Source organism: Contarinia nasturtii, unplaced genomic scaffold (assembly GCF_009176525.2).
Source record: "Contarinia nasturtii isolate CC-2019 unplaced genomic scaffold, AAFC_CNas_1.1 Cnas_scaffold_1500, whole genome shotgun sequence".
Classification (NCBI taxonomy): Eukaryota; Metazoa; Arthropoda; class Insecta; order Diptera; family Cecidomyiidae; genus Contarinia; species Contarinia nasturtii.
Window position 1 is genome coordinate 734,722 of NW_022198836.1, and position 26,075 is coordinate 760,796.

Here is a 26,075-nt window from a genome sequence, read left to right on the forward strand (position 1 = left end):
CAAGATTCTGTAAGCTGTTCAATATACCATTTCTCTGAATGGTGAAAATAATAGAAAATATACTGTTCTGTCAGTCAAAACTTACACATCGAAGTGTCTGCAGCATTTCCACATCAACTTGACAAGCAAATTTGCTGAGACAAAAAAAAAATAAGAAAGAAGAGAAATTGAGGAAAAGTTATATTTGTGAAAGAAAATTAAGTTAATTAAATACAATTGGACGTATTGTAAATAATAGATTTACTACGATAGGAAAACTTGATAATACTTTGTGTATGTGTGATAAATAATAATATTAAATCATGTATGAGGGAGTGCAATAGGAATTTTTCATTTCGGTCTACATCAGTCCACGCATAAACTTTGAAACTGTTTCCATAAAAATCAACAGTTTCAATACCAATGCAGAATAGCAAAAGGACGAGAAAAACTAAATGTTAAATCGTTCTTTCAAACAATAGAGTTTCGGGATTTTATGACGAATAGTTTACATAACCAGAAATACTCAAAATTCAAAATCGAAATTTAAGAGTCATTCATTTAGTGAATTGCAAAAATGCTCCCGACTTATAGAACACTTACCCCATCATCGGTACGGAGATCATTGCGTGTACGCGAGAAATTTTTAATATTGCTCCTTTTTGCCACCTTGGCGTTTGTTTGCTTTGGTGGCCTTTTCTATTTACCCGATAACTTTGTAAACTCAGATAAAGTAATAGAAGTGTATAAAAAAATTCAAAGTGCAGGGCCGGAAATAGAGGAAATATTTATTCCAGCACCACCGATTTCGCGACAACATCATCAACATGGAATTGACGGAAATGAAAATGATGATCAATTAGATGGTGACAAACACATCCAAAATGATCGAAACCGTTTTTATGCCAAAATTCAAGGCGATGATTGGGCAGCTGCCGAAGGTGGACACTTAGAAAAACCGCAGTCCAAACCACAAGCAAATGATTTGCCATTAATGAGCTCATCGATGTCAGAAAAAAGGGCAGCAGAGAGTCCAGTTGGAGGAGTTGGAGTAGCTGATGCCCCTGACCTACAATTCACTAGTATACCAAGTGGAGAAGATTCAGATCCAGTCGCTCGAGAACGTCGCAATAAAATACGTGAAGTAAGTTATTATAACAAGTTTTTTCAATGTACACATGTAAAAGCAGCCAACATAACAAAAATCAGAACAACTTTAATCGTTATCCATTGTAAAAAAAAAACTGATATCTTCGTAAGATAGAAAATGTCAAACGTTAATTTAAAGTGATAAAGAAGAGTTTAATTGCACTACAAACAAATTAAACTGTTTATTGTTATCACAGCGGACGGCAGTTCACGCGAGTGACGAAACCACATTAGTGTGTTGAAAAGTCGAACTCGCTATATATATACGTAATATACGAAATCCAGACCTAGAAGGCCGTTGGCCCCGGTTGATGTATGATTGGAAAGCCCTTGGGCTATAGATCAAGAAAAAATATAAAAGTTTGAAAATCGGTCCACCTGTCGTCAAAATATGGCCCTTTCAAGAAAAGGGTCAAAATTCAGTTCTGCGGCCATAGATAGCACCAAATGAAACATGGATATTCTGATTCTAGACCTCAGTACCTTTCCAACGATACCTCAAACGTCGAAATCGATCAATCCGCTCGAAAAAAATTTAGTTTTAAAAATTTCATATTATTTTTCTATAAAATTCATTTGGTATGTGTATGTGTGTGTCCGCTATTTTGCGTACTCGATTCTGATCTTTTTGAAACTTTCTGGGATTAAAGTACACAAAAAACTAAGACTTTTTTGTTCCGGCACTTTTCGATTTGGCCGCCATGTTGGCCGTGGCCGGCCTCCAAAAGTCACTTTTTGACTTTTGTCCCTACAGTCACCGAGGCACATCCACTTGACACACCCCGGACATATGCATATCGTTGGAAAGGTCTTAAGGCTAGCTATCGAATGAAGTGGCAAATGTATATTAAGTTTATATTCACAGTACACAGAAAATATATCTACCAACTATTTTCGTCACAAAATTGATATCAGAAATTTTGTGTTTCAAATTTTGGTTTCGTCACTCGTTCTTCACCTCGATAGAGGTTTTTTATTTGATTTTCAATCACAATGAATAATAGAAATGGAAATGAAAATGAGAGTGGTCTTTGCAATCATTTAGAGTGTATATTAGCAATGATAATGTTTAAAAACAATATGAATAGACTAAAAAATGTCATATTCTGCAGAAGAATAAGTCGTTCAACCAAATTCGTTCCTTTTCGTCGCAAAATTATCATTATCATAAATTTTTCTTTATCCTTTACTCATAAATTTCAGCTGAATATACTGATAATTATGTTTCATTTGTTGTTCATTTAACCCAAGGGGACAACCAGAAAACTAGTTTTTCTAGTGCGTGAAGTTGGTTCTCTTGGTAGTTTTACGTACATTTTGTAGTATGAAGTTGGCTTCGTTTTGTGTTAGTTTATGCTAGTTTTCTAGTTAGATGGATAACCCCTTCATTTAACCATATCAATATTCAATAGATGACGACTTTTGCGTGGGAGAATTACAAACTGTATGCATGGGGGAAAAACGAATTAAGACCATTAAGCAAACGTGCCGTAAGTATAAAAAATGAGATTTAATAAAATTTAAATTACTTAATGGTCTTATATTAACTTTTAATTATTCAATCTCATTTTAGCACACTGGAAGCATATTTGGTTCATACGATCTCGGCGCAACCATTGTGGATGGATTAGACACACTGTATATTATGGGATTAAAACAAGAATATCAAGAAGCACGAGAATGGATTGCGCGAAAGTTCTCATTCAAAAATATGGTAAATATATTTCATTTTATTTTGAAATATTGTTTATTATTATAGTGATAAAATATGTTTTTAAATAAATATTGCAGAGTGCCGAATTATCAGTGTTCGAAACTAATATTCGATTTGTGGGTGGTCTTCTTACCTTATACGCATTCACGGGCGATCCAATGTATAAAGAAAAGGCCCAAGAGGTTGCTGATAAATTATTGCCTGCATTCCAAACACCGACCGGAATTCCCAATGCACTCATAAATTTAAGAACTGGTGTAAGTATAATTTAAGTGTACATTTGGTCTAAACAATGTTTAGTAAACATTTTATCTTTAATACTTATTCCACTTTCTACTTATTAAAAAAATAGTACAGTAAAAATTATGGATGGGCCAGCGGTGGGAGCAGCATTTTATCTGAGTTTGGAACGCTACATCTTGAGTTTGCTTATTTGAGTGATGTAACCGGAAATCCAGTTTATCGTGAGCGGGTATTAAATATTCGGCAACTGTTGAAGGATATTCCGAAACCAAACGGATTATATCCAAATTACTTAAATCCAAAAACCGGAAAATGGGGCCAACAACACATATCATTAGGTGCTTTGGGTGATAGTTTTTATGAATATTTGTTAAAGGCCTGGATTCAATCTGGGCAGTCTGATGAAACTGCACGACAAATGTACGACGAAGCCATGGAAGCAATTGTTAGTAAAATTATACAAACCTCATCTGGTGGATTGATTTATGCATCTGATATGAAATTTGATCGGTTGGAACATAAAATGGATCACTTGGCATGTTTTTCAGGTATATATGAATATTGTTGAGATGAAGAGTATAATTTGAATGATTCTTATACATTTTAATAGGCGGATTATTTGCATTGGGTGCTGCAACAAAACAAGATCAAAATTCTGAAAAATATATGGACATTGGTAAGGGAATAACTAATACATGCCACGAAAGCTACATAAGAACTGCAACACATTTAGGACCAGAAGCATTTAGGTATTAAAATTTGTTTTCAAATCATAAAACAAAATCATGAAGAGTGCTTGAATCTTTTTTCTTTTGAACTCATATACTGTTTTCATTAATATTTGTGATTGATTTCATAAGATTTAATGAAGGGGCCGAGGCAAAAGCGCTTCGCGCACAAGAAAAATATTACATCCTAAGACCAGAAACTTTTGAGAGCTATTTTATTTTGTGGCGCCTAACACACGATCAAAAGGTATCATAGTCAATAAGCTTTCAATTGAAATCGACAATGAATATGATTAAATAAAATGACATATTTTTCCAATATTGAAAATTAAAGTATAGAGACTGGGGATGGGATGCAGTGCAAGCTATTGAGAAATATTGTAGGTCACCGGGTGGTTTTAGCGGTATTAAAAATGTTTATTTGGAAGATCCGCAAAAGGATGACGTGCAACAAAGCTTTTTCATTGCTGAAGTGTTAAAGGTATTATTACTTGAATATATTAATGTAATGGATATGAAAACCCAATTTATTATTTCAGTATTTGTACTTGTTATATTCGGACGACTCACTACTGCCGTTAGATGAATGGGGTATAATCACATATTGCTTTTCCATCACTGATGGATTGATATCCATTATTTTCATTTCTCTTTTCTGATTCATTTACAGTGTTCAACACGGAGGCACATCCGCTACCTGTAAAAGGCAATCCATTATACAGACAAGCACTATCGCAAACCAACAATCCATAAAGAAAGACTTGATAAAAATTGAAACTTGTGACTGGGCTTAAATAACGTGTTTACTCATTACAAAAAAATGGCAGTAGTAGAAACTTGTATCAAATTAAGTAATTTAAAAGTTGATATATGCAATAATGCATAATCTCCAAAACTTCCTCTATTAGCAAAACATGTCATACTTCAAATTTAGATTTAGTCTAGTTTGTTGATTGCTAATTCTAAAAAAATATATTACAATGTGCTGCAGTGGCTGTGGATAAATTTGAGAGGATTAATCAATCGACGTTATGTAATTTATTGTAAATATGCGAAATCTCTATCAATTATGACTATTGAAAGGAAATAATTTATTGTATTAGTGCATGACTCGAAAACTAAATAAATCGAATAAGTAAGAGCTAGAAAAAAATCCATGCAACTGTCAGCTATGTCGTTATAATAGAAGTTAAACTAATTTTCTTGAAAATTATTCAATAAAAATTGTAATTAATAATAAAAACGAAATATATATGTATTAGATTTGTAGAATAAAAATAAAATTGTGAACACGACTTGAAGTTCTCTTTTTGCATTTCGAATTTTCTTTTAACAACAATAACAATAGACCAATTATATCTTTCGGTGTATGATCTTTTTACAAAACGACTAGACATGAACTCCTCTCACAATTCTTCTCCAAATTTCCCTATCGAGAGCCAGGTCTTACCCTCTAACATCCAAATCACACTTAACCGAATCCAAAAACCGTCTACATGGTTTTCCTCTGTTTCTCGGACCATCTTTTTTGGCAAACGCAACTCACCTCTGGACTATCTCAATCTCGACATTCTTGCAACTTCATCCATCGACACAACATTCAAATCATCTTAAATTCCCTCATTTATTATACGGTTTTCCCATTGGAATTTATAGTCTCATATTGTACGCAGTCATGTTTTGGTAACCGTCTTCAGAAATATATAAAAAGGCGTTTTATCATATTCGTTGTCCTTCTTTATTACTTTGGTTAAGGATATCATAATTTTTCGTAATTCTAATAAAACATTGAAAAAAATATAATCAAAAAAAGGTGATATGGCTGAACGATATAAAATACAATGACAGTAAAAAAAATCTGCAGATGAAATAAAATTGTTACAAAATAAAACAATTTGAAATGTTCGTAAATAATAGATAATACTATCAAATAGAATACTATTATAATTGATTTACACACAATAGTTGGTTACTTTATTGCCTGAGTTGAGCAAATTTTATGACACACATTTTTGTAATATTTATCAAATGATTAGAATAGATATTGCAACTTCGTTCTGTATTTGTTTAAAAAAATTGACATAAAATATTTATAATTTAAATGTTTCATACTATCAATAGACAGTATGTGAGCATTTTGTGCTGCAGATATATATATATACGTATCCTACTACAGGCTAATAGTTGGAATACACCATTGTAACAATTGATGCTTTTCGATGTAGAAATTATTTTACGAGTAGTTTGAAAATCAAAATGGTTTCAAAACTTCAATGTAACAGTGGTGTATTCAACATTTGCCCTATATTGTATAAAATCATTATTGATTATTTGCATTTTACATTTTTGGCTTACAGTAATCATCTTCGCCATTCCCAATATTTTGGTCCAAATTTTCTTCGTTAAAAAGATCGGAATTGCTATGATTTATGGAGTTGGTCAATTTTCGCGGTATTGGGGGTGGATTTCTAACTTGTTCGTTTTGAATATCGTTATTTTCAAGGGAATTGCTCGCAGTGGCTATAGTTCGTGTAGTATCAGTACAAATGTATGCATAGTTTAGATCGTGCGATGCTGTAGAAATACCAGAATCACGAAAATCAATTTGAGAACAACTGTTCTCTAATTTGAAGCGATCAGCTTCAGCGTGATCTTCCAATGGTATGTTCACCACTGAATATTTCTGAAATGGTGACTTCATACTTGATGAGTGTAAGTCATTTTCTTGATAATCTATGCTGCAATAATTAAGCATTGAATTCGATATTCGTTTATCTGTGGGTGTAAGACCACGCGGTGGCAATGGTGGTGCCAAAATATCTTTTGTAGCAGACTTTGGTGGAATTTCCGGGCTATCATAGTTACCGTAACCAGCAGACTTAGGTCGAATCGGGATTGGAGGTGCTGTCGTACTGTCATTTCTTGTTAAAATGACTTGATCGCGGTTGGAAATACATCTTTGAAGCGGCGGTGGTTTCGCTTCATAATTTCCATTGAATCGCGAAGATGGTTTTGTATAAATTTCTTCCTTCTCAAAATTCATCATGTGATAATTTGAATGATCATCAACTAGTTCATCTGATAAGTCATTGTTGTTTTGTACAGGCTGTTGGCTGACGCTCATTGAACGCTTTTCAATTGGAAGCGGTGGTAGCGGGGTATTTACAATACTCTCTGAGAAATGACGTTTTATTTTGTCCATACCTAGAGTGACGAGAAACAAATGGTAAATATTTGCTAACTATAGTTTCTTTTATATATTTGGTCAAGATGCTTTACTTTTTTTATAGACAAATTTGATGGTTGGATTTTATTAAGAAAATAAAAGAATTTATGAAAGTTATGAAAGTATTAAAGTGTTCTACTAAAAGTAAGTAATCTGACCATTTTGAACAATGCCTTCATGCTCACCATTTATGCTTTGTCGCATATGAATGAAACGTTCTAATAATCGCTTATGTAATGGTTGAACGCCTTCAGGTGCCAAGTTTCCATGCAACGCTAGAGCCGTTTCCAAAATTTGTACTTGTTTCAGCATCAATTGTTTTAGTCGTTGTACATTTGTTTGTTGTGACTTGCCTTCAGGTGATTGTCGAAATTCTTCGGTGAAAAATGCATCTTGATATTTACTTATTCCACCTGTAAGGTAAACAATAAAACATTTATACAAATATTTAAATGTCGTAAATCAAGATTATTACATACCCATAACATTGGCATCTATTATTCCTTGTAATCGCATTGAAAATGGATTGATGTTTCGCTTTGGATCGGCACGATACTGGTCAATTAGTTCATGTAACTCTTTTGCCACATTTTCCATTGTTTCACAAGCAAATTCAACGGGAGTGAGCTCTCGGAAAGATCTGTATAAATCAATGCATAGAATAAAATGTAATGTTAGTTTCTGAATAACGAGAACATGAACAATATTCCATTAATTAAACACTCTATACATTACCTGTTGACAATTTCAAACCACCGAAGAATGTTTGGAAGAGGTTCCGATATATCCAGTATTGTACGTTCAATCCACAGTCGGCTGAACTCGTTGTCTTTATCTTTATCAGATTGACCTTTATATAGAGGTCTGTCGTGTTGAAAACGTTTAACATCATTTACTTGGTAGAATTTTTTTACTTTTTCCGGGACAGGGAACATTGTATTTTTGAACAATGGCTGATCAGGAATCGGTCGAACATTACTTATTTGAATAAATTGGCCTTTATCGACAAATATTGAGGACTCTGGCGGTGTATTTTTCGTTAAAATTTGTGCTTGCGGAAATTCAATCTGCATACGCTGCGTGAAGCCGCCAATTCTCTCATACTCTAATCCACGGTAGATGAATTGTTTGTTCTAAAAAATGTCCAGAAATAAAAATAAATAAATAATCAAATATAACTTTGTTTGATATTGCCGTTTCATACTTACTCGTACAAACAATGGGAATCCCAAACCGAAAAAACCAACACGAAAATATTCTGGCTCCGGGCGTATTTGAGTTAAAATGTTTTGGAAGAATCTTGCTTGTAAGTTCAATATATTACTTAAAGCCTCAAAGTCAAAGCGCTTGTATTCATAGAAATCAGCTAACTCTTTCAACAATGGAATTCCCTTTTCCCAGTTTTTACCTAGAATTGACCAGTAAAGAAAAATTTTTCGAATTGAAAAATAATTTCAAAGGCATGGATAAGAATTGTAGAGTAATGGAATAGTAATTTTTACCTTTGTCGAAATTTTTCAAAATCTATATGAATAAAAAAACAATGAAATGAAAATCTGCACATAAATCAGTCTTCACAATGAAGACACCTTAACAGTTATTATTCCAAAAAAAATACCTCTTTATAAAGATTCTCTTTCCGTTCCCATTCTTGTTGGCCAATTGTATCATTTGGAGTAAAAGTTAGAGTCTCCTTAGACCAACTCAACATATCCGCATATAATTTTAATGTAAAACCTGCCTCTGTGTAATTTTCCGCTTGCAGATGTAAGTCATATAATTTGTATATATACCTGATCGCAAAATATATTAATATTGTATATTTGTATAAACGTTTTGAATATGAAAAATTATCTATACCGTAAATACATCTCCTTGCGATCAATTTCGTTCTTATAAAAGTTTAATAAGTTTACGGTACACGACATTCTCTTATCTCGGTTTTCATCACCTTGCATCACATTTCTGTAGTCAAGTAGGCGCTCCAATAATTTGGTTACAGATGAAATAAACATTTTACCAGCTTCACACCATTCAGTTGGATTTTCAGCTTCTAGTCGCTCCAAAATACTAAACAAAGAAATGTCTTAAATACATGGAATACTAACGAACTGTTTCTGAAGATTTGGCTGAAATGTTTCATTTCAAATGGTTTTTTTCTAAAAATGTAATGAACTTACACTAATGTTAGAAGCTCCCTGTTTACGAGCACGTGCAACAATGTATGTATGTATGTATGTAATATATGATTATGAAGAAAATGTGAGTGAATGAAAAGGGTAAGTGTGTTGGAAATTTAGATTTTTTGTCAAACAATAGTTTTTTTTTCTTCCTAAAATGAATTATCACTTACATTGTACTGAAAAGTTCTCTGTATTCATCATCACCCTTATTTTCGTTAATCAATGAATCCAACTTGTCGATTAATTCACTCTCAATTAATCGAAACGAGCCGCGGGCAGCCTATGCATATATTTAAAAAAATATGTTAATTTTAATCATTTCTTTCTCATTTTATTTTCATACTCATACTTGTTCGCATTGAATCATGTCGTAAAATACATTTAAAGTAGCCTTTCGTAAAGATGGTTCGGGTACCAGTGTGATTTCGAGAAAAGGTCCAACCATTGATGGAATAAAGTGTAATTTGTTTTCGCTTAGATGTGCCCACATGCTTAAAATCGAATTTTAAAATCCATTATTCCTATATATTTCTTTTTGTAATAATATTAATTTACCTCAAAATTTGAAAACCCATCATAACTCGCATATCTCCAAATTCATTTAAAATCTTTCTCTGTTTCGTGTCGGGATATTTTTCTAATTGTAGACATGGTTGAGTTGTGAAAATTGTGGCCAAACTGAAATACGCTCGCCATAGCTGTGCATCAAATGTATTGTCCTCAAGATACCGATAGACAAGTGGTTTAGCAAACTCTTCCAGAGCTTTACGTAATATATTATTTGCGACCAACTTCATAACAATCCAATCCGATGGAAAAACTTGCCAGTCATTTATTAATAGCTCCTTGAGGACCAGCAAACATTTATGCAAAAAACCTTTAAGTTCACCACTTCCACCACTCCCTTCAAGTTCTTCAAACAAATATGTGTAATGAGATTCATCCAATTGTTGTAATAGACCAAGCAATACTGCGACCAACGATGATAAAACCGGTGGTGAAGCTTCGATTATTATCATAATTGTTTGCATTAAGATATCCAAGATATTTCGGCATAAAGAGTTCAAATCATGTGCCAAATAATTTGATGGCTTTTCCGAATTTTCAGCACCTCTGATTGAAAACAAAAAATTCAGCATATCTGATAATATATCGGCGCATAGTTTCAATTCGTCTCGACGTGACAAATGAATACGAATATGCTTACATGCAACTGCAAGAATAATTGACCGTGTTACTTCTTCCTTTTGAAATAAACGACCACGGACTAAATCTTTGATTGCCAATAATTTGGCTTGAATTAAACGTGGTGGTGCATCACGACAAACTGCATCAAATATATTACGAGACACAATTCCTATGTCTGGTGGTGTTAGTGTATCGTGCAGTTGCTCGAGAACAACACCCGTTGTACGTAAAAGTGCTTCTTGAGGAGCAATTATAGCTTCATTTGATGGCACCGATAACATTGAACTAAGTGCTTTGAACAAATTATACAAATCACGCTTGAATGAATCTTCGTATTGGCCGCCTGTCGCCTGTGAAAACAGCTTTCTCGATTGAATAATCAACTTAACGATGTATTCAAGAGAATCAAAATATTTTGGAATCGGTTCAGTTTGTTCTGCGGTTTGCATGCAATCAGCTAGATGTTGAACGGAAGTAATTAATCCCTTATAAACCAACGCGGCCGCGAAATGATTATCAATATACTCGTCCATAACCGGTTTAAAATGTTCAAATTTGGAGCTCTGAAGTAAACTAAATATGCTGACCAAGACTTGAAACACAGTACCCTGTGGAAAAAAGATTAGAAAAAAATGCAGTGGACATACAACAGAAATTCAACATTTAACACTTACCGAATATTCTGTACTATTTCCATCTTCATCTGAAAATATTGCAAACAATGCATCTAAAACATCTTGTAAGAATTTCACTAACTCTTCATCACGCAATTTCAAAACTCGTGTCAATGCTTCTTTGATCCGTTCTGGATGAGTTTTCCATTGTAAAATCGATAAAATATCGCCATTTTGTGTCAATTTTGTAGATATAAGCATGGATCTGAGATACATGCACTCTTTCGATGTTCTGTGAAATGTTGCGGTTTGATCTAAAATACCTTGATCGTCAAAAGCCGAACATCGCAAATTTAAATATGGAACTTTCGTCAGTTTTGATTGATCTTCACATTTGTACACGTATAGCTCATGAAAACCATCCGCTATAGCTGCACCACTTGGTTCCATTAAACGTGCAAAACTAAATGCGAAGAGTTTTGGTTCTGATTTTTCTCGTGTCGAACAATGTCGAAACTCAAATCGTATATGGGCTGTTGAAAATTTCTCAATTGGTAAATTCAATCGAATTGTTTCATTCCATGAAGGTGAATTATTATGATATAAAATAACGGTTCTAAATTGATTTGTAGCCGCTTCTACTCCTGACGATGCCCAAAAACAATCCGGTATTGGTTTTCCGTTATTTGAATCAATAATACTCAAAAGAACTTCGATATTTTTCGCAGTGCTTTTGCCGCCTCGTTCAAATTCTCCTTTATCTATTACCAAAAATAGATCATTGCGTACATCACCGGGCATGATTATATCAGGAAACCCGATTTTTCGTGTTATTACTGCTCCTTGAAAAAGAAGCGGCTGCTCTTGTCTTGCTTGAAGTAATTCTCCATGAAGGATTTTTACCGACACACCAATTCCATACGAATTATTTCCGTTTCCATTTATCGGAGAGTATTTTCCAGACGTTTTTTTGATAAGCATTTCATGCAGTTGATAAAAATCCTTCTCCTCGCACTGATACAATCGAAAATTGTGTTCCTTTTCTTCTGACTCAATAAGATTCTCGGCGCTACTCGAACTATTTAGAAGCGATAATGGTAAGACGCCAACGCCAAAAGGACGTCGAAATACTTGACTCGAATTAGATTTTTCATTCTTTTTTACTGACTCTTGTAACATTTTACCAACTCTGATCACACTTGTAACCAAATAAAGATCAGAATTTATCTCGGTAGCACCTGGATATTAGGAAAATTTATGAATCGATTTCTTTTTTTTAAATTAATAAATCATTTGTAAAACGCTTTCTATTTACCTAAATCAGTGAACACACAACAATTTGAATGTATTTTTTCATTAAAATGAGCATATCCGTCCTTAGGAATGAATACAGAAAATCGCTCGGAGATCTGCCGCATACTATTATTTCCAGCACTTCCATCATAAAGATAAAAATAAACTTCTGCATCTTCTCCGATCAAGTATCCAAAGTCTCGCATACAAAAATACAAATGATGAGATAATTGTTTCCTTCCACTCTTTCGACGTAAAGTTCCACGACTCTAAATAGAAACAAAAATTGAAGTTAAGTTGTAAACAATTTTTTCTTCCTTTTTGTTGAGTATTCTCAACTTACAGAACTTGCTTTGGCATTTTCGGAGCTATTCACATGTACTTGATGTAACGACGAAATACTTATTTCATGCGGATTCACTGCCAACGGCCCAATTCTTGGCACTAAATCACGGCAAAGTTTTCTGAAACAAAAAAATATTTTATATGTAATTTTAACTTTTAGCTCTCATGATTTATATATGAAAGTCAGAGGAATGTCTTTTCGTATATTCTTCATTAATATTAAATTCATTCTTGGATATTCTGTCGATACAATATTATTATTATTATGTGTCCTAAAAGTTGATTTAAAATAATATTTTTATTTATTGCAAAAAAAAATCAAGTGGTCTGCGTCCATAAGAACTCACAGAACGTGATCAAGGTCAATGAACGCAGACGGTGATCGTTTGTTAAAATCAAAGAAACAACAATATTGTTGAAAGCAATTTGGTCAAGATATTAAAAGGTTTCTGAATGTTTTTTTCATTTGGACACATCTATTGATTTGCAGCATTGAGAAGAAGAACATTCATTTTATATTTCAGATTAAATTGCATACATTCAAGATCACATTTTTAGAATAAAGTAAAATCGAAATATTTTTGTGTTAAAAAGAGATAGTCTTTGAATTGTTCATTCTCTCACTGCAATTTGAATAAAGTGTATGTGTGGTGCGGTAACAGTTGCTGCACATTAAAATCCAGAAAAAGAAATAACAAAAAACTACAGTAACATACACACATATCTATCGTTTGTTAACTAACACTGTTAACTCACAAAGTAATAGCATTGTATGGCATGTATTGTAAACTCAATAAATACATGTATGTGTTGTTCTCATACAAATATGGACATATCTGTTGGCATAGTATTTCATTGCATTTGTATGCTGAGTTATAGCGAGTGCGTGTGTGTATGTGTTAGTTTACATTCGTTCTGTTTGCGTCGATTCATATGAATTAGGGTTTCTCGCTCTGACAATCGTTTTGGCTCCCAGTGTTTGCATTGCTTTCTCGAACACACATTTTTAACATTGTGTTTCGAATGAAGTTTGCGACTTGTTAGTACTGTTCCAACTTTCTACCACAAAGAACGTTCATTGTAAGACCAACAGACAGTTAATTTTTTTTATTTGCTTGTGCAATCAATTTTGATGCACAGTTCAATATTCGACATTTATATACAAACAGCTGAAGATAAATTTAACGTTTGAGATTCGAATTTACTTTGTGATTGACTTACTCAAAAGGTACTACAAATAGTGTTAATTACAGATTTATTTCATTTATACGTTGAAATTAGATTTTTAGATTTGTGAATTTCCAAAGCTATACCAAAAATTTAAATTTAATTTAATCGAAGAATGGTTAATATAAAAAAAGTGTTAATATTTTTTTATATTTTGTGCAACAACCAATGCTACTTTTTTTGTTCAAAGAGACATTAACATTATATTCCGTTCACTTGGTTCAAGTTGATGTCTGCAATGTCGCAACTGAAATGGCCGAAAATGGTATTATTTCATCTATGTATGTGTGGTATAATACAGCTAACAAGGCACTCGTTCTGTAAAAAGTGATGATGCTAGTTCAAATATTCGTAGTTGTGTGAGTTAGTTTTTTTTTCTCTTCGAGATTGCGTTTGAAAGTAAGTTGACGATCGACTCTTTGTGCTGAGTCAACAACGCATGAATGTTATTTGCTTTGGACAAATGTCGGCAGTATTATGACAAATAACTTTGTACACATTCTAATTCTTCCTTTTTTCAGAATCATTTTCAGTTTTATTAGAATTTCAGATCCAGAAATTCTGTTAGTCATGAAATTAAATTTTGCAGTTCATAAAAAATCTCATAAAAATAAGAGATTCTTGGAAAATTTCATTTCATTCTGTGTTGCAGGCGAAACCAGTTTTGCATGTTCGTGTTCAATCATGGAGAATTCTTTTGACATTATTTTCCTTTTTACCGTCTTCTTGGTCAGAATTGTCTTTTATGCTTCATACATCTTTCATCTCGTATTCAGAGAGTTTCTTACAGCGGAAATGATGAAAACTATTTTTTAAGATGTTTTATCCCCACGAACAATTGCTTCATGTTGCGATGCTTGTGTGTATATAAAAATGTTCTCATTGGCGCTCTCTAGTAAATGTGTCTACAGTCATGGTTGGCTATTCTTTCAATTGATTTCAATTGGATTTGATAGTATCTATCTAAATGAAGCGAAGTTTGCATAATTATTATACACATACGTACAAACATGTTTTTTTTTTTAAATCTGTGTATATGAATGATGATGTTATTCAATTTATCTTTATGGAAATATGATTTGAAGAGATAAATGAATACAAATATTTTGTCTTTAAGATAAAAATGTTTCCATTGAAATGCGGTTTGAAACAAATGACACTTGGTCGGCTTCAAAACTAAGTATTAGTTTAAAAGAAATTGAAAGCAAAAAAAAAATATTCAATTTGCGAGAGATAATAATATAAATCAGACCTAATTTCATTTGAACCAGGGATATCAGAATATCCCATGAATTTTGAAACTTCGATCATTCACCTTTTTTCACGTTTAAAGCTATATGCTATAAAAATTCAAGTTTTTACAACGACCTAGTTAGCGCGAGCCATTTTTCCGATGTGTCAAAAATGACGTATATCGCATTTTATAAGTAAAACGTGATCAACTAGTCGTGTAAAATCGACTGAAAAATTATGTTTAGAGCGAACAAAATATTTGCACATATGCATTTCATTTGCAATTCATTGTTAGCGATTGTGTTTGAATTGACCAAGAAAGTCTTTGAGCGAAACTTGCTAATGGAAAACGACGTAAAATTTTATAACTAGCTAGCAGCAAGAGATATTTTAAGTGCCACACTTTATTACTGACAACTTTGTTGCGATGTTTTTTTTTTTGTTGAAACCACTAAAATAAGATGGCATCCATCGCTCATGAAAAACAATACAATGCTTTATGACACAAACTTTCTGAAATATAAATGATATTGGTGTGGCCATCATATAAATTATTTGCAACATTTGTGATCATTTTCACATCGAACTAAATTGCATCGCAGCAAATACGTTCAATTGTTTTGTATTTCATTGTCATGTGTACATTCATTGACAATACTTTTTTTTAAACATTGTGCCAATTCACAGATTTTTTTTATATTCGTCAATTAAACAGCAGTGAGTTTTTGAAAGCGCCATTTGGACGGGCCCATTTATGTTATATTCTGGTGAATCGTATAACGAATCTTAATTACATCGCTATACTAGTTTTTTATTTATTTATTTGAATGCATAACTATGAGTTTTCGTTGTGCTTTACATTTTTCTTTTCAACTAACAACGTAAAATTAACAATGTTTAAAAAAAGTTATTCGCTCTCAAAGATTGATTGTGTTCAAGTCATTTTGTTCTCTAAAATATTCACTTTTTTATCAGAGAAATATATTACTTACAAGTGACGAAAAAAAATGAGATTACTCTGTAGTGATATCACTCAATTTGGAATTATTTGTTCATTTTTTTATCAAAAGAAAAACATCATAAACGGATCGTTGAAACGAATGAGACAACTGAAAAACAAGCAACGCGTTAGTAACATTTTTTAAATACTACTTTTAGGTGTGTCCCATTTGAAAAATGTCGGTATTTGGCTTAATGTCCGGCGTTGCCGGTTTTGTGAAGGTTCGATATTTAATTGACAAAGCAATTATCGACAACATGATTTTTCGCTGCCACTATCGCATCACAAGCGCGATTTTATTCGTATGTTGCACCATTGTGACCGCTAATAATTTGATTGGTAAGTTCGTTTGGCATACTTTCAAACATGTGTAAAAATCCAATACCACAAAAAAAAACATAAATAAACCATTATCTATCATTTAAGGTGATCCAATTGCATGTATCAACGATGGGGCTGTGCCAAATCATGTCATAAATACTTATTGCTGGATCACATACACTTTTACACTTCCGGGTCAACATGGTATTTTCCTTTATTCTTGAAATATTTAGAAAATTCCTAAGTTCATGTGTCCATTAAACAGACAATACTTTATTTTTGTAGGTAAACATGTTGGAACTGAGGTTGCGCAAAGTGGTTTAGGAAATGATAACCAGGAAAAAGTTTATCACAGCTACTACCAGTGGGTGCCTTTCACACTTTTCCTCCAAGTAAGATTATTTCTTTTTATTTCCTTGGATGTATAAAACTTTTGTGTATTGAGTTGGTTTTAATGATATTGATTTTTTGTAGGGATGTCTCTTTTATCTTCCTCATTACATTTGGAAAAATATTGAAGATGGTAAAGTTGGCTTGATCTCACAAGGCATTCGTGGAATGTTCGCTCTATCGCCCAAAGAACGGGCAAGCCGTCAAAAACGTCTTGTTACCTATATATTGGAAAGTTTGCGAACACATAACGGATATTCATTTGGTTATTTCTTTTGTGAAATTTTGAACTTGGTCAATGTTATTGCCAACATTATATTCATTGATGTATGTAATTGTTTTCAAAGTATTCAATTTGAATCTGAAGAATAATTTAAATTTCAAAATGATTTTTTTCGTATTTTTTTTAACAGAAATTTTTGGGAGGAACATTCTTAACATATGGTACTGATGTTATTCAATTTTCGAATGTAAGTTATATAATTTCTGTTTGAAAGCAAAACAAACGTATGAACACCGTTTTTTTTTTAAATCCGAAGATGAATCAGGAAAATCGAAGCGATCCAATGCTCGAAGTGTTCCCGCGTATCACAAAATGCACATTCCATAAATACGGAGCTAGTGGAAGTATTCAAAAGCATGATGCGCTATGTGTCTTAGCATTGAATATTCTGAATGAAAAAATATACATTTTCTTGTGGTTTTGGTTCATTATTGTGGCCATTTTGTCTGCATGTGCCATCATTTACTCTGCATTGGTAGTTATGTTGCCAACCACTCGTGAAGCCATCATCAAAAGACGATTCCGAAACGGAACAACGAATGAAGTCGAAGGTCTCATAAGTAATATACAGGTAAAATTTGTCCGCAAATCGAACAACATTTCTATAATATAAATGGGCAAAACGATTTTTTTTGTTTGTTTTATAGGTTGGTGACTTCTTGCTTCTTCATTTACTTGGTCAGAATATTAGCGTAAATGCGTTCTCGGAAATACTACGTGATCTATGCAATCGTCTGAGCTCATCAACACCATCAGCACCTTCGCCAATGGAAATGGCTCCGTTTTACAGTTCGGCATTGGAAAACGAAAAGGAGACTATGACATAAAATTCACATGAATTTTAAATGACAATGACCCAATTTCAATATTCAAATGAACTTTTCAAACAAAATTTTGATTTTTGACCCACAATCAGAGGTTATAATTTCATTAATTTTACGGTCTACATGAAGAGACATTCCGTATCTAAAAAGTATTATATCAAAAAGACAATAAAATTTTACTGAAAAATGTATTAAAATCATTTTAAAGGTTGATAGTTAACACGTGATAGTGCAAAAATGAAGTTAAAGAAATTGACGGGAAAATTAGTTTTATAATAGTATGACACAGACATTTCGATTCTCAATTTTTTTGGTAGTGTCTTACTTAACAGTGAAAGAATACTTTATATGGAGGAAAAATTGATCAAACTAATTTGATACACATATTCATATTTTTTTTACAAAAAGGATTGGATTCATGCCGTTGTCAACCACATTTTTTTTCACTTTTTCATAACATATTCACACAATTTTTCCATAAAAATATATTTTTAGTTAAAACTTCATGCCATAAAACTATGTGTAATTTACCCCAATTTTCAGTCTTGAACATAAATCAACATACTAACAACAGAATGTAATGAAAGAATTTATCAAAATTATAATTTTAGGCCTATAGTTTTTTTTGTCAAGCATTTACTTCAAATAAAAATAAAATTTATACATATATACTTCTCGAATATATGATCATTATTTTACCTGTTGCCCCAGTCAATCTTTGAAGTAACTTGAAGACGAAGTTCCATCAAATGATCTTGCGTTAAAGTTGCACTCAGAAGTTCACGACGAAGTTCCAATAGAGATAACATCACCTTGCGAAGATATGAATACTTATACGAATCACGATTCTGCAAGCAATTAATGGAGAAATGTTAAATTTTACTCATATAATATGGACAATAGTCCACTATAGTGTCATTATTAGCTTACCACGTATAATTTTTTCCATATTTCGGACCATTCGCGCAGAACTTGTGTACATTCTGCAACAACTGGATCGATTTTCGCTGGATCTTTTAGATAAACATAAGATTTGGGATATATGCCAATGCATCGTGGCTTACGTAAGTTTGTACCGCGATACCATTGTGAACATTCTTCAAGGATTTCTACACTATCGCCAACATCTAATGCAATACCATACTGAACATTTCCTTGCCAATTGTGTATTGCTATAACGAAAAAACAACATTTACGATTAACAAGATGGTAAGATGGTAAGATAGAAAGGCCTAATTATTTGAACAAAGATACGACTTCTTTATTGTCTTCACATTGAGTACATATGGTGTCATTCGTAATGTGTACATTGTTCATTGGTTAAATATGCGACTTCCTGTTTTTGCATTCTTTGTCATTCACAAATAAAAAAGCATATTCATATTCATATCCACATTCATATTCAAAGTTGTTTGTCATTTATATGGTTTTGTTCATGCTTTTTTGAAGCTATATTAAAAAATGTGTTATTCTTTATAGACTGAACACTTCTAATTGAAATGAATGATTCTTGACAATCTTTTTATATCAGAAATCGTTATAACTTTATCCCAATACTAACTAGTCTAATACAAATTATCACAGAAATAGAGAGTAAGGAAATATAAAAAAACTTATTATCAAGACTATAAGATAAAAATTGATCCTTAAAAGTTGGTATGATATGTGTTTACGTAAAAATATAAACACTGAAATATTCAGATTAATTTTTAGCTCATTTTCAATTTATTTATTTTCTCTTGCTGATATTGTTTAATATCTGTATATTTTTATCGAAATTCAATTATTTCGAAAAAAAACCATATCTTAAAACTCTTTTTAAAAAACTAATAACAATTATTAATGACTTAACTTCTAATAGTATTATTGGAATGATAACGTACCCACGCCGTATTTGTTATTTACTGGCTGCCACATATTCGATATGCATATAACTCACATACATAAAATAAATACGTTCGGTAGAAAAACGCAACCAAAAAAAAAAATAAAACTTTGACTTTTGGACTTTTTTTTTCACAAAATATGACCGCAATTCAAATATTTTGACATTGTGCAATTGAATTCAAAAGAAATTTTGATTTAACATTTCCAATGACAAAGTATATTTTTTTTTGTTTGATATGAATTGCTAATTAGGCTTTATTTTATACTAAATCACCACACTTGAAACACAGTAGTAGCACTTTTTCTTTCACATTTGAAAATTTTCAAATTAATTTCGGTGATTGAGACAAAAAGATAAAAAAATATATAATTTGGCGAAGTCAAATCAAATCGATATCAATATTTTCTCTTTCAGTCGTGCTGCAATTTTGAGGAGTGAATCAACAATACGAGATTGTTTATATACTGTACATTAAATGACTAGTTAGGACGCTGCTGCTGTCGCTTCTGTTCATCACATACACACAATAAAAAGACCAAAAAAGAAAACCGTGAATAAAGGAATTAAATGCGAGTAATACAAACAAAATGACGTTTGCGTTGATGTGTGCAAAAGCTGTGATTATGAATGAAATACCGTGCGCTTATTTGTTTGTCGTGTGTACTACAACCAACATCGACGGCGGCGACGGCAACAAATCAAGTAGCATCAACGGTACATTTAATACACAGAAAAGACCTTTCGAATCATAGTACATAGTACTCAATGCTTTGTGTTCACTTCCCTAACGCAAAGATTACATTATCATTCGTATGGGGACAGTATACGAATAAGAGCGTGTTAGTCTCTATCTGTCTGTGTGTGTGTCTGTGTGTCATTTTGACGTTTAAATGGGTGTTTCATGTGCCGCACATACAAAAAACAACTACAATCAAAATATTTAATGTATTTTATTGGGTAGGGTTCAATTTATCAACTTCGATAATGCAGGATGTATCATATATAACTATCTCTTTCAGATTCATCTCTTTCTTACTTTCTTACTTATTCAGTGTATACTTATTGAGTGTATTTGTTCGGTACAATAATAAAATATAATAATGCAAACAATTATATCATGATACTTATTTCTATTTGCTTTTTGTTTGCTACATCTATTGGCTCATAGAAAATGACAAATTCGTATTTTCATCAGACTGTTGTTTCATATCGTACGACATATTGCTGTCTTTAAAACTGAAACTGAAATCAAAGTTAAAATTAATAGGTATTATTAGATAATGTGTTAGAAAAAAGTACCTTGAGGAGGCATCGCTATCATTTGGATTAGAGCTGGATGGTGACATGTCATTCTTGGATATGTTGTTCATCATGTTCATGTATTCTTCTTTCAAATTGCTAGAGTAAAATATACATTCAAAATAAACCACCACATAGACAATATACAAATTCATATTATTTACAATTTTTGAATTTTTTCACTTTCTTCGACCAGTTTCTCATATTCCATTTGTGTGCTTTTGAAGCGAATTATTTCCGAACGGTTTCGATTGATGATTTCATTTTTGTAATAGTTATGTAGATTCAAGAGAGATGAGTTTGACATCGCTTTGTAAGCCTTTTCCAAAGTATCTATGTCGATCTTTTTCTAAAGAAATAAAATACATGTTTTCATTGAAATATATGAAATATTTGCGCTTTGATTTTGAAACTCACATTAATTCCTTTGTCATCAGCCACCACCACTTGATTAATTTTTTCCATAAAACATTTGTAAAATTCTTCAATCGCATCCTTGAACATAAGCAAGCCGCTTTCTGTGCAATCTATATTATTTGAATAACGTTTCGAACAGTATTCTCTCAGAAGTTTGGTTGCATAAAAAAAATTCACTTACAATCAAATCCTTTAATGCGCAAAAGTCCAGTCAATGCTTTGCCAATAACGTCCATTACCTAAGTGAAGAATCACAGAAGAAAAGAAAAGAACGAATAATCAAAAATAATCAATAAAAATATGAATCTCATACTATATAAGTACTGAAATTAATGTATGAATGAGACAATGAAAATAATCGAAATAACGGCCATTACCACTGGTTTATTTATTTGTGATATTGCTTTCGGTTTGCCTAATGTGAAATCTGACACTTTATGAGTTTCGAATGGGGATGTAATGGGCTGATGTAATTCTTCCAAACATGCCTTTGTGTCAGCTGAAAGCGTGATTGTTGGCAGGACTTGACGTTGATTCGCCAAATAAACCTAATAGGTAACAAAAAAAAACAAATGTAAGCATACATCTTACTGCTTTTTTGCTACATTTTTACCATTTCTTCACTGTACATCTCAATCATAGATTTTATGCGATTTGTATGATTTAGAAGTTCGACCGTTTGAGTTACCAAATGATTTTCAATTTGAACTCTAAAACATTTAAAAAAAATTCAGATTATTGTGTACGAATTTAAGTAAAAAATCATTTGATTACTTACGTTTTTACTGGATGCGGCTCATCAATTGCACCAAGCATTTCAATTTTAAAACGCTTCTCCGGTGGATAAATGGAAAATACATCTTGAACTTCGTATTTTGAGTCGTAAATTTCTGGACATTCGCCCCAATGAGATTTTGTATGACTCTTTTCCATTGTAAATTTGGAAATGTTGTAATTTTTGAGCGTATTTATAAGTGACAGCCAAAGTGTCAAATACAGTTTGACAGCTCTCGAAAAGATGAAAACAAAAAATGTCTAATGTGACTGTCGAAATGTCTAAATTTATTGCTTTAAACGTTACATGTATGTACTGTTTATTTAAATAATAAAAATAATTATAATAATAATGCATCATTCTTTAAATTTCCGGCGTATAAAAATGGGAACTGGAATTAAATAAAGTAACATATTAAATACGATAAAACCAACGGCGAAACCAATGGAGGCTGCCATATCGATGTTTTCTTGGGGAAGAGCCCGTCCTAATTTCTCATACAAATACTCTGAAGTGAGTGGACAAACAGTTACCGAATTCGGTATACAATTCATACGACGCGTCAGAAAAACGGCACTATGTAATAAGGTGCTTGCGTATCGTGTATGTGTTGCTTTTGTATTTTCCTGCAGCCATGGTGCTAAGCCCTTATATGAACGTACCTAAAGGGCGAATCACAAGAGAAAAGAATACAATATTAATTTAAAATAATCGATCAATAATCGAAAAATAATCAATAAGAATTAATAAATAATAGAATGGCAATTTTTAAGTGAATTTTCCCTTAACGTACCGTTCCACTTGCCAGTGCTAGGCTCACACAAAAAATATAGCTCACAATGATCGCAACATTTATTCTTGATTTAACAAATAGAAGCAAAGTTATTGAAAGCTGTTCGGCCAATATATAACTGCTCCATAATGCAACCAGCATATATGTGAATGCAGTGCCGTCTGGATCGTTGGCGTTCAAGAAGATTCTGAAAAAAATGTGTAAACATAATGTTTCATAATTATTTCTATTAGAATAATACAATTTTATATTGAAAAATAATAAAACTCACGGATATAGGATACAAACTGAGAGTGCCGTTGATATGATTGAAAAAGGCAATGATACTGATTCGTAAGCTAGAAGTAATGTGGTCCCTGTATATAAACCATCATCATATTCTTTGCTAAATCGATTACGCCACGGTGGAACTGTTCGAAATCAATTAATTATTCCAGAATTCGAAAAATATCCGAAAAACTAATCAAAGATATGATTTTTTGTACATACATAAACTTATTGTGACCCACACACCAGTACCATAGGCCAAGCCCAATATGTTTAATATCATAGCACTTTTGCTATAAAATCCTTTTGCATCATCTCCCACATTACTATAAAATATCCACATAAGACCCATAGCAGCCGGCAATGCAAATAATCGTAGAAATAATGATTTCAATCCAGCGTGACTGCATGAAAACGTAGCGGCAAGTAATTTTCTGTGAATTAATTATTCGATAATATGTGATTTTTTTATGTTTTTTATTTATACATACAAATAAAGCATTCCCCATACTTTGATTTCACTTGGCTTTCCATACGACTGATAATTAATAAAAAGAAAATAAATTTAAATAAAAAATTGTAAGAAACCTTTTTTTTTTTCAAAATGTTGCTAACCAATGGAACCTTGCCGGAAAACCCAGATCCAATTGGATTTATTGGAACATCAGGTAATGGTGTTTCTCGTGCGAAACGCTGTACTAAAGCTTCAATTTGTTGACTCGATTCAACAAACCGCTCGCGACTTCTACAAAATAAAATTTCAAAAACAAAATGATCGTCACCTTAGCCATGTTTAGATCAACATTTGTATATCAAATCAAACCTTCGATCTACTGTTGACAGACAAAGATAGTACATTAATGGATTTTCAAGTTGTGGACAAGGAAACCCAATGCTGTGAAAATATTCGAGCATTCCACGCGTAGATCCCGAGTAAACAACACCACCAAGACATAAGAACAATGCTCTATCCAAAAATGGAAAAACGTCTGAAATTGGATCATGAACGTAATGTGAATGAAACTTACATTTAGTCTTCAATTCTTACATATAGTTATCAGATTACCTGAGCGGGGCTTTTCCATCGAAAGTAATATGCCACAGCCAGTTTTCTTGGCGTAATTTGACAGAATGGATACTAGCAAATACGCATCTAATGGATTGAGATTCATTGTTGGCTCATCCAGAAGTACCATAACCGACTCCCGAACCAATTGAACACCGATTGAAAGTCGCCGTTTTTCACTCGTATTTAAATATTCAACGCGCTTATGGGCTACCTGTGACAGAGCCAAGTCTGCTAGGATTTGACGCACTTTTGAACTTTTTGAATATCCATTGAATACAGTCGGTGTGTAGTGGAGTGTTTGAGACACGGTCAACCCACTAATGAAATCAACTGAATGCGTTACATAACCACATTTCTGTTGAAAGATTGATTTATTCAACGTTGAACCATTCAAGAGTACTTGGCCACGAGTATTTTTTTCAGCACGACATGCAATTACATCGAGCAATGCTTTTTTTCCACTTCCTTTCGAACCCAGTACTGCCATTACTTCGCCTGAATGCAAAGTTAAACTTACACCCTTTAGCACAAGAGCCGAATTTTCTTCGACATTCAAGCAACCTCCGCTATCAACCTACAACATTAATAAATCAATAAATATTTTTTAAATGTTCAATTCTCTAACTAATTTTCAAATTCAAAGTGATCAGAAACAAAACAATTCAATAATAATAATAATTTGGCAAAAATATAGAAAATTTATAGCTTTTCAACAATTTTTAATCATTTTCGTACATTTAAGTGGGCAATATCATACTGAAAAGATAAACTTCGAAGAACACTTTGGTCTACTTGCATTTTTAGCCAAAATTTAATATACTACTATTTATTTTTTTATTCACTGGGTCATATTTTTATGCATTCAAAATTGGTAGAGTCTCAAAGTCTTTGTCTACCAAATATTGTTAAAACCAACTATTCTACGATTATGCTCGCCTCAAAATTTTTTAACGACAGTGTATATGTGGCGGAATTTGAACATTACCTCAGCCGTATGATATATATTATGAGCTTCAAGTACATAATCACTTCCAATCATGTTGATATATTCTTTTAAGCAACTCGGTTTCAAATCAGTAATATGAAAATAATCCTATTTTTTAATTTAAAATAAAAATAAAAAAAACGTTTAGTTTAATTTGCTTGTAAATTTGAAAGATTCAACCACTAAAGAAATGTATAAATTTCTCATCAGTAGACCTACATTTATTCCAAAAATATATTATTTTAGCTTAGCTAAGAGTGTGTTGGCATTTTATTCGACTAACTATTGCATACAAATGAATAAATTCTATGTAGCGGAAAATTCGTTTTAAGCACCTTCACTCTTAAGAGTCAAAACACAAACTATGGCCGTGCAGAAGTTATTGTGTGCAATACGTGCGGTAAATTGTGAGTGAAGAATGTGTGAACGGGTCGACTACATACCACTCATCGCACGCATACATTTGCTATCTCTCTTCCAAATAGTTGTGGAATGACGCTACCTGTTGACTTCATTGAATAGCAGCATCAGAAATCAACCACAAGAACACATACAGGTATATATACCTATATCTAATTGGGAACATTCCAACTGAATTTTTAAAAATCACACTCAGATTGATAAATGCAACATTGATAAATT

The 26,075-nt window shown here is 32.5% G+C and overlaps 5 protein-coding genes across 6 annotated transcripts; 2 read left to right on the forward strand and 3 right to left on the reverse strand.

Annotated features, from left to right (window-relative positions):
* The first annotated feature begins 90 nt into the window (after positions 1-90).
* LOC116346369 (mannosyl-oligosaccharide alpha-1,2-mannosidase IA) lies at positions 91-5,102 on the forward strand. Its single transcript, XM_031776378.1, has 10 exons — positions 91-1,123; positions 2,541-2,618; positions 2,702-2,842; positions 2,920-3,099; positions 3,195-3,633; positions 3,696-3,834; positions 3,946-4,060; positions 4,148-4,294; positions 4,353-4,404; positions 4,484-5,102. The coding sequence occupies exons 1-10, from the start codon at positions 557-559 to the stop codon at positions 4,564-4,566; spliced, it is 1,941 nt and encodes a 646-aa protein (XP_031632238.1). The 5' UTR covers positions 91-556; the 3' UTR covers positions 4,567-5,102.
* A 529-nt stretch (positions 5,103-5,631) lies between these two features.
* Positions 5,632-19,964, reverse strand: LOC116346443 (dedicator of cytokinesis protein 3). 2 transcript variants are annotated; one of them, XM_031776488.1, is made up of 18 exons: positions 19,824-19,964; positions 18,871-19,112; positions 18,640-18,788; positions 12,661-12,781; positions 12,340-12,586; positions 11,085-12,262; positions 9,778-11,018; positions 9,572-9,713; positions 9,393-9,502; positions 9,220-9,237; positions 8,900-9,109; positions 8,658-8,832; positions 8,542-8,563; positions 8,248-8,447; positions 7,775-8,172; positions 7,519-7,679; positions 7,225-7,452; positions 5,632-7,017 (listed from the first exon to the last, which is right to left on the reverse strand). In XM_031776488.1, the coding sequence occupies exons 1-18, from the start codon at positions 19,855-19,857 to the stop codon at positions 6,152-6,154; spliced, it is 5,742 nt and encodes a 1,913-aa protein (XP_031632348.1). In that variant the 5' UTR covers positions 19,858-19,964; the 3' UTR covers positions 5,632-6,151. The 2 variants fall into 2 exon arrangements, with proteins under 2 accessions (XP_031632348.1, XP_031632350.1); XM_031776490.1 differs by lacking the exon at positions 9,220-9,237.
* Positions 13,696-18,127, forward strand: LOC116346444 (innexin inx3). Its single transcript, XM_031776491.1, has 8 exons — positions 13,696-13,890; positions 16,281-16,461; positions 16,549-16,647; positions 16,729-16,835; positions 16,918-17,160; positions 17,247-17,303; positions 17,373-17,687; positions 17,764-18,127. Exons 2-8 carry the CDS (start codon positions 16,299-16,301, stop codon positions 17,941-17,943), a joined length of 1,164 nt encoding a protein of 387 aa, XP_031632351.1. The 5' UTR covers positions 13,696-13,890; positions 16,281-16,298; the 3' UTR covers positions 17,944-18,127.
* Positions 19,965-20,872: 908 nt separating the features above from the next.
* On the reverse strand, positions 20,873-22,518 carry LOC116346445. The gene is made up of 8 exons (XM_031776492.1): positions 22,323-22,518; positions 22,158-22,254; positions 21,922-22,092; positions 21,726-21,783; positions 21,545-21,654; positions 21,292-21,476; positions 21,128-21,226; positions 20,873-21,070 (listed from the first exon to the last, which is right to left on the reverse strand). The coding sequence occupies exons 1-8, from the start codon at positions 22,475-22,477 to the stop codon at positions 20,983-20,985; spliced, it is 963 nt and encodes a 320-aa protein (XP_031632352.1). The 5' UTR covers positions 22,478-22,518; the 3' UTR covers positions 20,873-20,982.
* Positions 22,519-22,580: 62 nt separating this feature from the next.
* Positions 22,581-25,800, reverse strand: LOC116346323 (ATP-binding cassette sub-family G member 5). The gene is made up of 10 exons (XM_031776302.1): positions 25,653-25,800; positions 25,434-25,541; positions 24,446-25,022; positions 24,203-24,368; positions 23,995-24,124; positions 23,871-23,917; positions 23,602-23,813; positions 23,384-23,522; positions 23,113-23,299; positions 22,581-22,981 (listed from the first exon to the last, which is right to left on the reverse strand). Exons 2-10 carry the CDS (start codon positions 25,485-25,487, stop codon positions 22,676-22,678), a joined length of 1,818 nt encoding a protein of 605 aa, XP_031632162.1. The 5' UTR covers positions 25,488-25,541; positions 25,653-25,800; the 3' UTR covers positions 22,581-22,675.
* Positions 25,801-26,075: the final 275 nt, after the last annotated feature.